The sequence below is a fragment of the Hyla sarda genome, chromosome 7, assembly GCF_029499605.1.
Source record: "Hyla sarda isolate aHylSar1 chromosome 7, aHylSar1.hap1, whole genome shotgun sequence".
Lineage (NCBI taxonomy): Eukaryota > Metazoa > Chordata > Amphibia > Anura > Hylidae > Hyla > Hyla sarda.
Window position 1 is genome coordinate 12,142,770 of NC_079195.1, and position 18,882 is coordinate 12,161,651.

Below are 18,882 nucleotides of genomic sequence, written 5' to 3' on the forward strand. Positions count from 1 at the left end.
AACCCTGCTTTATAGATTGATGACTTTTGCAGTATGGTGCGGATTATAGTGTATGCTCCATGCAATTGTTTCCAGCATTCTATGTGTGTTTCCTAGCACCTTATTGTAGTCCGCTTTGTTTGTAAATAGTCAGGGCATGCTGGGAGTTGTAGTTTTGCGACAGCTGGAGGCACACTGCTTGGTAAACCCTGCGTTATCGATTGATGACTTTTGCAGTATGGTGCGGATTATAGTGTATGCTCCATGCAATGGTTTCCAGCATTCTATGTGTGTTTCCTAGTACCTTATTGTAGTCAGCTTTGTTTGTAAATAGTCCGGGCATGCTGGGAGTTGTAGTTTTGCGACAGCTGAAGGTCTGCAGTTTGGAGACCACCGATGTGAAAGCTTTTGACATCACTGCACGCTGACAATTTACACGTCGGCCGTCATAGCCAATATAATCTTTTTAACCCTGTAATGTAATGGTGGTGTATGGAGTTGAAATATCAGCACACTGTAACACTGGGCCCAGAAGCTTGCACTCTATCAGCTTGTTAAACCCACCAGGTCCTGGTATTGACTTCATATCGGTAGAGATCGTCCACAAGGCCGTACTTGTTGCCCGGCAGAGCCTTGTATCCTCCGTGCACATACGCAGACTTTGTGATGGGGTCGTAGACGCTGGTGTGGCCGTATCCTCCTTGCACAATGGCCCCCCGGGTCTCGGGCACCAGCCACGTGTTGGACCCTGAAAAAAAAAAAAAAAAAGAAGAGCAAAATTAAATTTATAAAGAGACAAGAAGGTGTCAGGTGTCTGGAAACCCTCAGCAAGCAGTAAGCCAGAAAATTGTTAGATTCTATAGTACTGTACTGGCCCCAGAGGGGGCGCCATTTATCTGCCGCCATCATTTTCACAAACCAACAGTGCATTCGCTTAAGTTTTGGCCAAACTACGGGAAAACTACATTAAAGGGGTACTCCACTGCCCCAGCGTCCAGAACGTTTAGTTCAGATCGCTGGGTGCGGGGGGGTGGCGTCACGTGACGTCACACCCCCTCAATGCAAGTCTATGGGAGCGGGCGTGACGTACGTCACGCCCCCTCCCATAGACTTGCATTGAGGGGGCGTGGTGTGACGTCACGACCCCCGCAGGCCGTACCCAGCATTCGGAACTAAATGTACATGTCTACAGTCACATGATCTAATGACATCAGACCACCAGGGATTGTAGAATACCCAGGAGAGAACAATGATCCCCTGTACCACCCCGGGCCACCAGGATGTGTCCATTAACCCCTTCACCAATTTAGCACACCAGCGAGGGCATCATTGTAGTTCTCTAATAACCTTGACCACCAGGGATGTCATCATAAACCCCTTCACCACCCCAGACCACAAGGCATGTCACCATTAACCCCTTTACTACTCCAGACCACCAGGGGCATCACCATATGCCTTTTCATCACCCTAGGCCATCAGGGATGTCTCCATTAACCCCATCCCTAATTAAGCACACCAGGGAGGGTACCATGAACTTCTTTACTACCCTAGACCACCAGGGATGTCACTATAAATGCCTTCATCACCCTAGACCACCAGGCATGTCACCAAAAAACACTGTACTACCCTAAGCCACCAGGGATGTCCCCATTGATACCTTGATCACCCTAGACCACCTGGGATGTCACCATAAACGCTCTTACTACCCCAGACCACCAGACATATCACCTTAAACCCTTTTACTACCCTGGACCACCAGGGAAAAAATCATAAATCCCTTCATTGCCCTAGACAAGCAGAGATGCCACCATAAGTTTTTTACAACTATAGACCACCATGAATATCACCATAAGCCCCTTCACAACCCTAGACCACCATAGATATCATCATAAGCCCCTTCAACTGCCTGGACTACCAGAGGTGTCACCATAAAGTCTTTCACCACTCTAGATCACCATGGATATCTCCATAAGCCCCTGCACTACCCTCACCAGGGATGTCACCATAAACCCCTATAACAGCCTAGACCACCAGGGATGTCACCATAAACCCATATATCACCCTAGACCACCAGAGATGTCACCATAAACCCCTATATCGCCCTAGACCACCAGGGATGTCATCATAAACCCCTATATCGCCCTAGACCACAAGAGATGTCACCATAAACCCCTATATCACCCTAGACCACCAAGGATGTCCCCATAAACCCCTATATCACCCTAGACCACCAGAGATGTCCCCATAAACCCCTATATCACCCTAGACCACCAGAGATCTCACCATAAACCCCTATATCGCCCTAGACCACCAGAGATGTCACCATAAACCCCTATATCGCCCTAGACCACCAGGGATGTCACCATAAACCTATATATCACCCTAGACCACCAGAGATGTCACCATAAACCCCTATATCGCCCTAGACCACCAGGGATGTCATCATAAACCCCTATATCGCCCTAGACCACAAGAGATGTCACCATAAACCCCTATATCGCCTTAGACCACCAGAGATGTCACCATAAACCCCTATATCACCCTAGCCCACCAGATATGTCACCATAAACCCCTATATCACCCTAGCCCACCAGAGATGTCACCATAAACCCCTATATCACCCTAGACCACCAAGGATGTCACCATAAACCCCTATATCACCCTAGACCACCAGAGATATCACCATAAACCCCTATATCGCCCTAGACCACCAGGGATATCACCATAAACCCCTATATCACCATAAACTTCTATATCACCATAAACCCCTATATCACCATAAACGTCTATATCACCATAAACTTCTATATCACCCTAGACCACCAGGGATGTCACCATAAATCCCTATATCAACCTAGACCACCAGTGATGGTACCATAAACCTTCATAACCAATGATAACCACTGATCTTAACAGGCCCCTAAATGAGACCACCAGGGACATCACTATAAGCCCCGCACTACTGTAGATGACCTATGATGCTAACATGATTTTTAGACCATCAAAGATGTACAGTGACCATCATCGCTTACACTGCCCTAGATCACAATTGATAATGCTAACATGACCATAGAATAGACCACCAGGGATGTCACCATTAACTCCTTCATTACCCTATTACATGCTGGTAAGTATATTATAGTGGTCTCTAAGCTATGGACCCCCAGATGTTGCAAAACTACAACTTCCAGCAGTTGGCTGTCCGGGCTTTGCAACATCTGGAGGTGCACAGTTGGGAGACCACTGGTATATAAGGTTATGAGAAATATTCTGGATGTACTTGGCCCGGTGTAACCCCAGATATCACTAAGCTCAGTGCTGCAGAGTCTTATACTCCTCCATATAATCGGAGGCTTTACTGGCTGCTTGCGTCACCACAGGCTGTATTATCCGCAGACCGAGAGCTGAATACAAAGCGCAAATCAGTGAGACAGCGGAGAGCGAGCGGCACTGAATGATGGCCGGACTTATGGTGGGAGCATCGCCAGGACAGGAGACACAATGGGATTATGATGAGATGATGCCCGACAATCCTGCTGCACCAGGACAGAAATGTTTAGCCACAGGAGGAACAATGATGCCTCCCGTCACCCCAAAACCTTCTCTATCTTCTCATGGAGAGAACTGTGTGAACATATAATCACAGCTGCACAGTCCTCTCTATCCCCTCTCTGCACTCATCTCTATGATCATAGAGAGAACTGTGTGGTCATACAGTTACAGCTGCACAGTCCTCTCTATCCTCTCCCTGCACTCATCTCTATGATCATAGAGAGAACTGTGTGGTCATACAGTTACAGCAACACAGTCCTCTCTATCCTCTCCCTGCACTCATCTCTATGATCATAGAGAGAACTGTGGGGTCATACAGTTACAGCTGCACAGTCCTCTCTATCCCCTCCCTGCACTCATCTCTAACATCATAGAGAGAACTGTGTGGTCATACAGTTACAGCTGCACAGTCCTCTCTATCCCCTCCCTGCACTCATCTCTAACATCATAGAGAGAACTGTGTGGTCATACAGTTACAGCAACACAGTCCTCTCTATCCCCTCCCTGCACTCATCTCTATGATCATGGAGAGAAATGTGTGGTCATACATTACAGGTGCACAGTCCTCTCTATCCCCTCCCTGCACTCATCTCTATGATCATGGAGAGAACTGTGTGGTCATACATTACAGGTGCACAGTCCTCTCTATCCCCTCCCTGTACTCATCTTTATGATCATAGAGAGAACTGTGTGGTCATACAGTTACAGCTGCACAGTCCTCTCTATCCCCTCCCTGCACTCATCTCTAACATCATAGAGAGAACTGTGTGGTCATACAGTTACAGCTGCACAGTCCTCTCTATCCCCTCCCTGCACTCATCTCTAACATCATAGAGAGAACTGTGTGGTCATATAGTTACAGCTGCACAGTCCTCTCTATCCCCTCCCTGCGCTCACCTCTATGATCATATAGAGAACTGTGTGGTCATACAGTTACAGCAACACAGTCCTCTCTATCCCCTCCCTGCACTCATCTCTATGATCATGGAGAGAAATGTGTGGTCATACATTACAGGTGCACAGTCCTCTCTATCCCCTCCCTGCACTCATCTCTATGATCATGGAGAGAACTGTGTGGTCATACATTACAGGTGCACAGTCCTCTCTATCCCCTCTCTGCACTCATCTCTATGATCATAGAGAGAACTGTGTGGTCATATAGTTACAGATGCACAGTCCTCTCTATCCTCTCCCTGCACTCATCTCTATGATCATGGAGAGAACTGTGTGGTCATACATTACAGGTGCACAGTCCTCTCTATCCCCTCTCTGCACTCATCTCTATGATCATAGAGAGAACTGTGTGGTCATATAGTTACAGATGCACAGTCCTCTCTATCCCCTCCCTGCGCTCACCTCTATGATCATATAGAGAACTGTGTGGTCATACATTACAGGTGCACAGTCCTCTTTATCCCCTCCCTGCACTCATCTCTATGATCATAGAGAGAACTGTGTGGTCATACAGTCACAGCTGCACAGTCCTCTCTATCCCCTCCCTGCACTCATCTCTAAGATCATAGGGAGAACTGTGTGGTCATATAGTTACAGCTGCACAGTCCTCTCTATCCCCTCCCTGCACTCATCTCTGTGATCATAGAGATAACTGTGTGGTCATACAGTTACAGCTGCACAGTCCTCTCTATCCCCTCCCTGCACTCATCTCTATGATCCTAGAGAGAACTGTGGGGCCATACAGTTACAGCTGCACAGTCCTCTCTATCCCCTCCCTGCACTCATCTCTATGATCATAGAGATAACTGTGTGGTCATACAGTTACAGCTGCACAGTCCTCTCTATCCCCTCCCTGCACTCATCTCTATGATCCTAGAGAGAACTGTGTGGAATTATTCTAGGATTTGCCTTTTCTTAAAGAGCTTTGTATTTTTGATGAGGAAGCATAAAGAGTCTACAGCATCTCAAAGTCATTGGGGGTACAGCGGGGGATCTGACTGGTGTCGTGACTGCCGGAACCCCCCCTCACCAGAAGCTGCATCACACCTAATATTTCCGTGATTGTAATAATTTCCATGATTGCCGTGAGCAGGTTACATCCGTAGGCGGCAAAGTCAGAGATGAATAATATACAGCGCTGGAGGAGGATGTGGGGGCCGCGGAGCTGTCAGGGGCTGGAGCGCAGCCTGGAGGACCCCAGTGCAACATGTGGAAAACACAACCCTGTGTCTTACAGAATTGTGTCTTCAGCAATTTCCTAAACTGCACAATCGGTACAATTCCCAGCAAAACGTCATTCCCTCAACCTGCATAAATGGCCACTCAGGAGTCTGGAAAAGCTGAGTGATAGCCTGCTGACATACTGCTGTCTTTTCAGACTAGTGTTTCCCAACCAGTGTGCCTCCAGCTATTGCAAAACTTTGGCAACAGTTTTGCAACAGCTGGAGGCACACTGGTTGGGAAACTCTGTTTTAGACAATGAACCATCATCCCCAGCTCAATAAGTGCTCACACAGGTTGTCACCCAGCTTTCCCAGAAACAGATAGTGACCTAGAATAAGGTTTTCTGCTCCTGACTGGCACAACTTCCGCATAAAGCTTTTAATTTTTTACAAAAAAAAAAAAAAGTAAAAAATTCTGAATATATATAAAGAGTAAAAGTAGAGTTATTTGGCAGCACTGTGAGGAGTCGTGTCAGCTCCAGCCGCGCTCAATCCACAGAGCGGAAGAAAGAGACAAGAAGGAGCGGATTAGAGCGCGCGGCTCAGCGGATTCCGGGCCATGGGGATAGAGTCTAGAGATTAAGCCGCCATCTTCACAGACACATTGTAACGACGCGCCGAGCTGTATCCTCCACCGCTTTTCTTAGTGTCGGGACCCAACCAACCGCGCACCGCAACGTTCATTTAGGTCTGAACATCGCAGCTGCCACATATCGTATTAAAATCAAGAAAGGGTTAATGATACTAAAGAATCTCCCGGTTTATATATAGTTTTGTTAACACAATTTGTTCCTCACAATTTCACAAGATCTCTTCTTGCTGTCAGTGAATGGCTCTCATATGACTTGCTACGATAGTATACAGCGTAAATATAGCAGCAGCACAAACATCTCTCCTGTACATAGTAGTAATACTCCTCCCCTCAACTCTATCTGTATACTGCTGCTATCTCTATGGGATCAGGATATATAGTAGTTATACTCCTCCCCTCAACTCTATCTGTATATTGCTGCTATCTCTATGGGATCAGGATACATAGTAGTTATACACCTCCCCTCCAGCTCTATCTGTATACTGCTGCTATCTCTATGGGATCAGGATATATAGTAGTTATACTCCTCCCCTCAACTCTATCTGTATACTGCTGCTATCTCTATGGGATCAGGCTACATAGTAGTTATACACCTCCCTCCCAGCTCTATCTGTATATTATTATCTCTATGGGATCAGGATATATAGTAGTTATACACCTTCCCTCCCAGCTCTATCTGTATATTATTATCTCTATGGGATCAGGATACATAGTAGTTATACACCTCCCCTCCAGCTCTATCTGTATACTGCTGCTATCTCTATGGGATCAGGATATATAGTAGTTATACTCCTCCCCTCAACTCTATCTGTATACTACTGCTATCTCTATGGGATCAGGATATATAGAGGTTAAACATCTCTCATTCAGCTCTATCTGTATACTGCTGCTATCTCTATCGGATCAGGATATATAGTAGTTATACACCTCCCCTTAAGCTCTATCTGTATACTGCTACTATCTCTAGGGGATCAGGATGTATAGTAGTTATACCCCTCCCCTCAACTCTATCTGTATACTGCTGCTATCTCTATGAGATCAGGATATATAGTAGTTATACACCTCCCTCCAGCTCTATCTGTATACTGCTGCTGCTATCTCTATGGGATCAGGATATATAGTAGTTATACCCCTCCCCTCAACTCTCTCTGTATACTGCTGCTATCTCTATGGGATCAGGATATATAGTAGTTATACACCTCTCCTCCAGCTCTATCTGTATACTGCTGCTATCTCTAGGGGATCAGGATATATAGTAGTTATACTCCTCCCCTCCAGCTCTATCTGTATACTACTGCTATCTCTATGGGATCAGGATATATAGAGGTTAAACATCTCTCATTCAGCTCTATCTGTATACTGCTGCTATCTCTATAGGATCAGGATATATAGTAGTTATACACCTCCCCTTAAGCTCTATCTGTATACTGCTACTGCTATCTCTAGGAGATCAGGATACATAGTAGTTATACACCTCCAGCTCTATCTGTATACTACTGCTATCTCTATGGGATCAGGATATATAATAGTTACACCCCCCTCCAGCTCTATCTGTATACTGCTACTGCAATCTCTATGGGATCAGGATCTATAGTAGTTATACACCTCTCCTCCAGCTCTATCTGTATACTGCTGCTATCTCTAGGGGATCAGGATATATAGTAGTTATACTCCTCCCCTTCAGCTCTATCTGTATACTACTGCTATCTCTATGGGATCAGGATATATAGAGGTTAAACATCTCTCATTCAGCTCTATCTGTATACTGCTGCTATCTCTATAGGATCAGGATATATAGTAGTTATACACCTCCCCTTAAGCTCTATCTGTATACTGCTACTGCTATCTCTAGGGGATCAGGATATATAGTAGTTATACACCTCCAGCTCTATCTGTATACTACTGCTATCTCTATGGGATCAGGATATATAATAGTTACACCCCCCTCCAGCTCTATCTGTATACTGCTACTGCTTTCTCTATGGGATCAGGATATATAGTAGTTATACACCTCCCCTCCAGCTCTATCTGTATACTGCTGCTATCTCTATGGAATCAAGATATATAGTAGTTATACACCTCCCCTCCAGCTCTATCTGTATACTGCTGCTATCTCTATGGGATCAGGATATATAGTAGTTATACACCTCCCCTCCAGCTCTATCTGTATACTGCTCCTATCTCTATGGGATCAGGATATATAGTAGTTATACACCTCCCCTCCAGCTCTATCTGTATACTGCTGCTATCTCTATGGGATCAGGATATATAGTAGTTATACACCTCTCCTCCAGCTCTATCTGTATGCTGCTGCTATCTCTATGGGATCAGGATATATAGTAGTTATACTCCTCCCCTCCAGCTCTATCTGTATACTACTGCTATCTCTAGGGGATCAGGATATATAGTAGTTATACTCCTCCCCTCCAGCTCTATCTGTATACTACTGCTATCTCTATGGGATCAGGATATATAGAGGTTAAACATCTCTCATTCAGCTCTATCTGTATACTGCTGCTATCTCTATAGGATCAGGATATATAGTAGTTATACACCTCCCCTTAAGCTCTATCTGTATACTGCTACTGCTATCTCTAGGGGATCAGGATATATAGTAGTTATACACCTCCCCTCAACTCTATCTGTATACTGCTGCTATCTCTATGAGATCAGGATATATAGTAGTTATACACCTCCCCTCCAGCTCTATCTGTATACTGCTGCTGCTATCTCTATGGGATCAGGATATATAGTAGTTATACCCCTCCCCTCAACTCTATCTATATACTGCTGCTATCTCTATGGGATCAGGATATATAGTAGTTATACACCTCTCCTCCAGCTCTATCTGTATACTGCTGCTATCTCTAGGGGATCAGGATATATAGTAGTTATACTCCTCCCCTCCAGCTCTATCTGTATACTGCTGCTATCTCTATGAGATCAGGATATATAGTAGTTATACACCTCCCCTCCAGCTCTTTCTATATATTGCTGCTGCTATCTCTATGGGATCAGGATATATAGAGGTTAAACATCTCTCATTCAGCTCTATCTGTATACTGCTGCTATCTCTATAGGATCAGGATATATAGTAGTTATACACCTCCCCTTAAGCTCTATCTGTATACTGCTACTGCTATCTCTAGGGGATCAGGACATATAGTAGTTATACACCTCCCCTCCAGCTCTATCTGTATACTGCTGCTATCTCTATGGGATCAGGATATATAATAGTTACACCCCCCCTCCAGCTCTATCTGTACACTGCTGCTATCTCTATGGGATCAGGATACATAGTAGTTATACACCTCCCCTCCAGCTCTATCTGTATACTGCTGCTGCTATCTCTATGGGATCAGGATATATAGTAGCTTTACACCTCTCCTCCAGCTCTATCTGTATACTGCTGCTATCTCTAGGGGATCAGGATATATAGTAGTTATACTCCTCCCCTCCAGCTCTATCTGTATACTACTGCTATCTCTATGGGATCAGGATATATAGAGGTTAAACATCTCTCATTAAGCTCTATCTGTATACTGCTGCTATCTCTATAGGATCAGGATATATAGTAGTTATACACCTCCCCTTAAGCTCTATCTGTATACTGCTACTGCTATCTCTAGGGGATCAGGATATATAGTAGTTATACTCCTCCCCTCCAGCTCTATCTGTATACTGCTGCTATCTCTATGGGATCAGGATATATAGTAGTTATACACCTCCCCTCCAGCTCTATCTGTATACTGCTGCTGCCTGTATGTGCTGATCCTAAGTTACATCAGGTCTTACTCCAGTCACAACGATAATTTACAAAGTTAAAGGGGAATTGTAACCACATATATTTATCAGCTGTCCATTTTGTTCTCTAGCTGTTGCAAAACTACAACTCCCAGCATGCCCTGACGGCTGAAGGTTAGGGAGCACTAATCTAGTGGAAATATTGTAACATGTGAAACAAAGAAATGGCGGAAATAAAGTGCAAGTACCCGCTATATACTCCCCCGCCTGGCGAGAACAGCTGCGATCAGCTACAAAGCGGCGGTCATACAATAAATGCGCGAGTCACCTTGAGTCTCTCGCGGAGATCGGGAGGAAGTTTATGAGGTGTCACTAACCGAAAGCAAAATAAATTTCCCTCTGGACTGAAGCAGAAAAAAAAGAAAAAGCTTTATGACCCAAGTTAGTAAAACTCGTCATATACAGTGGGGCAAAAAAGTATTTAGTCAGCCACCAATTGTGCAAGTTCTCCCCCTTATAAAGATGAGAGGCTGTAATTATCATCATAGGTTATAACCTCAACTATGAGAGACAGAATGAGACAAAATCCATAAAATGACATTGAAATAAGTATTTGGTCAATAACAAAAGTTCATCTCAATACTTTGTTATATTCCCTTTGTTGGCAATGACAGAGGTCACATGTTTTCTGTCTTCACAAGGTTCTCACACACTGTTGCTGGTATTTTGGCCCATTCCTCCATGCAGATCTCCTCTAGAGCAGTGATGTTTTGGGGCTGTCGCTGGGCAACACAGACTTTCAACTCCCTCCAGATCTGGAGACTGGATAGGCCACTCCAGGACCTTGAAATGCTTCTTATGAAGCCACTCCTTCGTTACCCGGGTGGGGTGTTTGGGATCATTGTCATGCGGAAAGACCCAGCCACGTTTCAGCTTCAATGCCCTTACTGATGGAAGGAGGTTTTCACTCAAAATCTCATGATACATGGTCCCATTCATTCTTTCCTTTACACGGATCAGCCGTCCTGGTCCCTTAGCAGAAAAACAGCCCCAAAGCATGATGTTCCCACCCCCATGCTTCACAGTAGGTATGGTGTTCTTTGGATGCAACTCGGCATTCTTTCTCCTCCAAACACAACAAGTTGAGTTTTTACCAAAAAAGTTCTACTTTAGTTTCATTTGACCATATGACATTCTCCCAATACTCTTCTGGATCATAAAAATGCTCTCTAGCAAACTTCAGACGGGCCCGGACATGTACTGGCTTGAGCAGGGGGACACGTCTGCTTAAGCAAGGACACATCTGGCACTGCATGATGAGTCCTTGGCAGCATAGTTTGTTACTTTGTTACTTTGGTCCCAGCTCTCTGCAGGTCATTCACTAGGTCTCCCCGTGTGGTTCTGGGATTTTTGCTCACCGTTCTCGGGATGAGATCTTGCGTGGAGCCCCAGATCGAGGAAGATTATCAGTGTCTTGTATGTCTTCCATTTTCTTATAATTGCTCCCACAGTTGATTTCTTCACACCAAGTTGCTTGCCTATTGCAGATTCAGTTTTCCCAGCCTGGTGCAGGTCTACAATTTTGTTTCTGGTGTCCTTCGACAGCTATTTGGTCTTGGCCATAGTGGAGTTTGGAGTGTGACTGTTTGAGGTTGTGGACAGGTGTCTTTTATACTGATAACAAGTTCATACAGGAGCCATTAATACAGGTAACGAGTGGAGGACAGAGGAGACTCTTAAAGGAGAAGTTACACATCTGTGAGAGGCAGAAATCTTACTTGTTTGTAGGTGACCAAATACTTATTTTCCACCATAATTTGCAAATAATTCTTTATAAATCAGACAATGTGATTTTATGGATTTTTTTCTCATTCTGTCTCTCATAGTTGAGGTTATAACCTATGATGATAATTACAGCCTCTCATCTGTATAAGGGGGAGAACTTGCACAATTGGAGGCTGACTAAATACTTTTTTGCCCCACTGTAATTCCCCTCCAGAGATTTATGACGATGCTGCCAGCCATTAGTGTGAGTGCACGAGGAGAGGGCACTGACAGCGTCCGGGCATCCACAGGGGGGGACGGGATATGGGGGTCATCTACTGAATGATCTATAATACAGTATAATAGAGAATATATACAGGATAAGTAATGTAATGTATGTACACAGTGATCTCACCAGCAGAATAGTGAGTACAGCTCCGGAGTATAATACAGGATATAACTCAGGATCAGTACAGGATAAGTAATGTAATGTATGTACACAGTGACCTCACCAGCAGAATAGTGAGTACAGCTCTGGAGTATAATACAGGATATAACTCAGGATCAGTACAGGATAAGTAATGTAATGTATGTACACAGTGACCTCACCAGCAGAATAGTGAGTACAGCTCCGGAGTATAATACAGGATATAACTCAGGATCAGTACAGGATAAGTAATGTAATGTATGTACACAGTGACCTCACCAGCAGAATAGTGAGTACAGCTCTGGAGTATAATACAGGATATAACTCAGGATCAGTACAGGATAAGTAATGTAATGTATATACACAGTGACCTCACCAGCAGAATAGTGAGTGCAGCTCTGGAGTATAATACAGGATATAACTCAGGATCAGTACAGGATAAGTAATGTAATGTATGTACACAGTGACCTCACCAGCAGAATAGTGAGTACAGCTCCGGAGTATAATACAGGATATAACTCAGGATCAGTACAGGATAAGTAATGTAATGTATGTACACAGTGACCTCACCAGCAGAATAGTGAGTACAGCTCTGGAGTATAATACAGTATATAACTCAGGATCAGGACAGGATAAGTAATGTAATGTATGTACACAGTGACCTCACCAGCAGAATAGTGAGTACAGCTCTGGAGTATAATACAGGATATAACTCAGGATCAGGACAGGATAAGTAATGTAATGTATGTACACAGTGACCTCACCAGCAGAATAGTGAGTACAGCTCCGGAGTATAATACAGGATATAACTCAGGATCAGTACAGGATAAGTAATGTAATGTATGTACACAGTGACCTCACCAGCAGAATAGTGAGTACAGCTCTGGAGTATAATACAGTATATAACTCAGGATCAGGACAGGATAAGTAATGTAATGTATGTACACAGTGACCTCACCAGCAGAATAGTGAGTGCAGCTCTGGGGTATAATACAGGATATAACTCAGGATCAGTACAGGATAAGTAATGTAATGTATGTACACAGTGACCTCACCAGCAGAATAGTGAGTACAGCTCCGGAGTATAATACAGGATATAACTCAGGATCAGTACAGGATAAGTAATGTAATGTATGTACACAGTGATCTCACCAGCAGAATAGTGAGTACAGCTCTGGGGTATAATACAGGATATAACTCGGGATCAGTACAGGATAAGTAATGTAATGTATGTACACAGTGATCTCACCAGCAGAATAGTGAGTACAGCTCTGGGGTATAATACAGGATATAACTCAGGATCAGTACAGGATAAGTAATGTAATGTATGTACACAGTGACCTCACCAGCAGAATAGTGAGTACAGCTCTGGAGTATAATACAGGATATAACTCAGGATCAGTACAGGATGAGTAATGTAATGTATGTACACAGTGACCTCACCAGCAGAATAGTGAGTACAGCTCCGGAGTATAATACAGGATATAACTCAGGATCAGTACAGGATCAGTAATGTAATGAATGTACACAGTGACTCCACCAGCAGAATAGTGAGTGCAGCTCTGGGGTATAATACAGGATATAACTCAGGATCAGTACAGGATAAGTAATGTAATGTATGTACACAGTGACCTCACCAGCAGAATAGTGAGTACAGCTCCGGAGTATAATACAGGATATAACTCAGGATCAGTACAGGATCAGTAATGTAATGAATGTACACAGTGACTCCACCAGCGGAATAGTGAGTACAGCTCTGGAGTATAATACAGGATATAACTCTGGATCAGTACAGGATAAGTAATGTAATGTATGTACACAGTGACCCCACCAGCAGAATAGTGAGTACAGCTCTGGAGTATAATACAGGATATAACTCAGGATCCGTACAGGATAAGTAATGTAATGTATGTACACAGTGACCTCACCAGCAGAATAGTGAGTACAGCTCTGGAGTATAATACAGGATATAACTCAGGATCAGTACAGGATAAGTAATGTAATGTATGTACACAGTGACCTCACCAGCAGAATAGTGAGTACAGGATAAGTAATGTAATGTATATACCCCATGAAATATCAATTCTGAAGCATCTTTTAATTTAAAAAAATTGCATTATGTGGTTCCTCTGTTATTCCTCCTGGAATACATTGACAATAAGGTGTTTCAGGTTGGGGTCTTGCCCCATCACACACTGTTTAATCATTGCCAGTAATACCAGACTATATCGGGTGACACCCCAAAGACAGAAGCAATGGTATTGCCCAGTTGTCAGTTTATTCATGCATTTCCAGGAGGAATAACAGAGGAATGACACAATTAAAGGTTCTAAGGAAAGATGCTCTATTATTGTGATATCATGAATATATATATCTGTGTGTGTCAGAGGGACCGGGGCTCTTTAAGAAGAATAAACCATTGTTGCTCTGCAGAGGAGTCGGCCTCCGACGTCTTCTATTGGGATTGTTAAATCTTTGAACAAAAGCACAAAAACTTTCTTCCAGACGTTATCATTTCCCCTTTAAGTGATGTAAATCTCACCAGACCTTATCATTTCCCCTTTAAGTGATGTAAATCTCACCAGACCTTATCATTTCCCCTTTAAGTGATGTATATCTCACCAGACGTTATAATTTCCCCTTTAAGTGATGTAAATCTCACCAGACGTTATCATTTCCCCTTTAAGTGATGTAAATCTCACCAGACGTTATCATTTCCCCTTTAAGTGATGTAAATCTCACCAGACGTTATCATTTCCCCTTTAAGTGATGTAAATCTCACCAGACGTTATCATTTCCCTTTTAAGTGATGTATATCTCACCAGACGTTATCATTTCCCCTTTAAGTGATGTAAATCTCACTAGACGTTATCATTTCCCCTTTAAGTGATGTAAATCTCACCAGACCTTATCATTTCCCCTTTAAGTGATGTATATCTCACCAGACGTTATCATTTCCCCTTTAAGTGATGTAAATCTCACCAGACGTTATCATTTCCCCTTTAAGTGATGTAAATCTCACCAGACGTTATAATTTCCCCTTTAAGTGATGTAAATCTCACCAGACCTTATCATTTCCCCTTTAAGTGATGTATATCTCACCAGACGTTATAATTTCCCCTTTAAGTGATGTAAATCTCACCAGACGTTATCATTTCCCCTTTGAGTGATGTAAATCTCACCAGACGTTATCATTTCCCCTTTAAGTGATGTAAATCTCAGCAGACGTTATCATTTCCCCTTTAAGTGATGTATATCTCACCAGACGTTATCATTTCCCCTTTAAGTGATGTAAATCTCACCAGACGTTATCATTTCCCCTTTAAGTGATGTAAATCTCACCAGACGTTATCATTTCCCCTTTAAGTGATGTAAATCTCACCAGACGTTACCATTTCCCCTTTAAGTGATGTAAATCTCACCAGACGTTATCATTTCCCCTTTAAGTGATGTAAATCTCACCAGACCTTATCATTTCCCCTTTAAGTGATGTAAATCTCACCAGACGTTATCATTTCCCCTTTAAGTGATGTAAATCTCACAGACCTTATCATTTCCCCTTTAAGTGATGTAAATCTCACCAGACGCGGCTTCTGAACAATTCTTACCTTGATCTTTTCACACATAATCGGAGGTGACAGGCGGCACAACTGAGGCCCAGGAGAATGTGACATGAGACGGTCACCATGCAGAGCGCCCGCCGCAGCTCCCAGATGATGGGGTACACAGATGACAGTGACTGATGTGACAGACAGAGGGCGCTCCCGCTACCCGGGGCAAGTGCTGAGGGAATTCAAGTAAACTACCCAACACCCTGCCTGGAGAGGATATCCTACAATGTCTACACTGAATCACCCCCCTCCCTGCCTACATGGTATCACCCAGCTCCTGCCTAAATGGTATCACCCACCTCCCAGCCTACATGGTATCACCCACCTCCCAGCCTACATGGTATCACCCACCTCCCAGCCTACATGGTATCACCCACCTCCCTGCCTACATGGTATCACCCACCTCCCTGCCTACATGGTATCACCCACCTCCTGCCTACATGGTATCACCCATCTCCTGCCTACATGGTATCACCCACCTCCCTGCCTACATGGTATCACCCACCTCCCTGCCTACATGGTATCACCCACCTCCTGCCTACATGGTATCACCCACCTCCCTGCCTACATGGTATCACCCACCTCCCTGCCTACATGGTATCACCCACCTCTCTGCCTACATGGTATCACCCACCTCCCTGCCTACATGGTATATCACCCACCTCCCTGCCTACATGGTATCACCCACCTCCTGCCTACATGGTATCACCCACCTCCTGCCTACATGGTATCACCCACCTCCTGCCTACATGGTATCACCCACCTCCTGCCTACATGGTATCACCCATCTCCTGCCTACATGGTATCACCCACCTCCCTGCCTACATGGTATCACCCACCTCCCTGCCTACATGGTATCACCCACCTCCTGCCTACATGGTATCACCCACCTCCCTGCCTACATGGTATCACCCACCTCCCTGCCTACATGGTATCACCCACCTCCTGCCTACATGGTATCACCCACCTCCTGCCTACATGGTATCACCCACCTCCTGCCTACATGGTATCACCCACCTCCTGCCTACATGGTATCACCCACCTCCTGCTTACATGGTATTACCCACCTCCTTCCTATATATTACCCACCTCCCTGTCTACATGGTATCACCCACCTCCCTGCCTACATGGTATCACCCACCTCCCTGCCTACATGGTATTACCCACCTCCTTCCTATATATTACCCGCCTCCTGCCTACATGGTATTACCCACCTCCCTGCCTACATGGTATCACCCACCTCCCTGCCTACATGGTATATCACCCACCTCCCTGCCTACATGGTATATCACCCACCTCCCTGCCTACATGGTATCACCCACCTCCTGCCTACATGGTATCACCCACCTTCCTGCCTACATGGTATATCACCCACCTCCCTGCCTACATGGTATCACCCACCTCCCTGCCTACATGGTATATCACCCACCTCCTGCCTACATGGTATCACCCACCTCCTGCCTACATGGTATCACCCACCTCCTGCCTACATGGTATCACCCACCTCCTGCCTACATGGTATCACCCACCTCCTGCCTACATGGTATCACCCACCTCCTTCCTATATATTACCCACCTCCTGCCTACATGGTATTACCCACCTCCTTCCTATATATTACCCACCTCCTGCCTACATGGTATTACCCACCTCCTTCCTATATATTACCCACCTCCTGCCTACATGGTATCACCCACCTGCTTGTCCATAAGGCACCATCTCTCTCTCTTGTGGTGTCACCATGTTACTCCTCTTGCCCCTGTCCTATGGCCGCAGTGAGTCTAAATTAGAATTTAAAGCAGATATGCAGCAGAAAAAACCTTTCGCCTATCTGCAGGATAGGAAATAAGCATATGATCGCAGGGGTCCGACCACTAGTCCCCCCAACCCCACAATCTTCCGTACGGGGCCCCGTCTCTACTCCTCTAATGCGTGCGTCTTACCCAGCATGGAAGATGTTCGAAACACGTCCCCTCCATTCACCTCTATGGGAGAGGACAGCGTTTGTGTGTCTCCACCTCTCCATAGAGGTGAATGGAGGGGACGTGTTTCGAACATCTTCCATGCTGGGTAAGACGCACGCATTAGAGGAGTAGAGACGGGCCCCGGACAGGGATCCACCATTTATCTCCATTAACCAATATTAGATTTTTCTCTTTATTTTGGGCTTAGAACTAAGTCCCATCATCATCACCACAACATCACCACCACCAACCCCATCATCATCACCATCTCCTCCATCATCATCACCATCTCCCCCATCATCATCACCATCTCCCCCATCATCATCACTACCTCCCCAATCATCATCATCTCCCCATCACGCCACCCCCATCATCATCACCACAACATCACCACCACCAACCCCATCATCATCACCACAACATCACCACCACCAACCCCATCATCATCACCACAACATCACCGCTACCAACCCCATCATCACCACCAACCCCATCATCATCACCATCTCCCCATCATCATCATCTCCCCATCACGCCACCCCCATCATCACCACCCCCATCATCATCATCCCCAACCCCATCATCATCACCACCACCTCCCATCATCATCACCACCCCCCCATCATCATCACCACAACCCCATCATCATCACCACAACCCCATCATCATCACCACCCCCCCATCATCATCACCACAACCCCATCATCATCACCACCCCCCCATCATCATCACCACCCCAACATCATCATCCCCAACCCCATCATCATCACCACAACCCCATCATCATCACCACCCCAACATCATCATCCCCAACCCCATCATCATCACCACCACCTCCCATCATCATCACCACAACCCCATCATCATCACCACCCCCCCATCATCATCACCACAACCCCATCATCATCACCACCCCAACATCATCATCCCCAACCCCATCATCACCAGCACCTCCAAACATCACCACCAGCACCCCCATCATCATAACTTCCCCCCAATCATCACTATCTCCCCATCATCACCACCCCCATCATCACTACCACCACCATCACCACCCCCATCATCACTACCACC

At 45.1% G+C, this 18,882-nt stretch overlaps 1 protein-coding gene across 2 annotated transcripts in view; it reads right to left on the minus strand.

Moving 5' to 3' along the window:
- ATRNL1 (attractin like 1) overlaps positions 1 to 18,882 on the minus strand; it is a 638,934-nt gene that overhangs the window by 506,379 nt on the left and 113,673 nt on the right. For both annotated transcript variants that reach the window (XM_056531006.1, XM_056531007.1), the window contains exon 9: positions 544 to 727. In XM_056531006.1, coding sequence (XP_056386981.1) covers positions 544 to 727 — 184 coding nt within the window. The remainder of the gene's footprint in view (positions 1 to 543; positions 728 to 18,882) is intronic.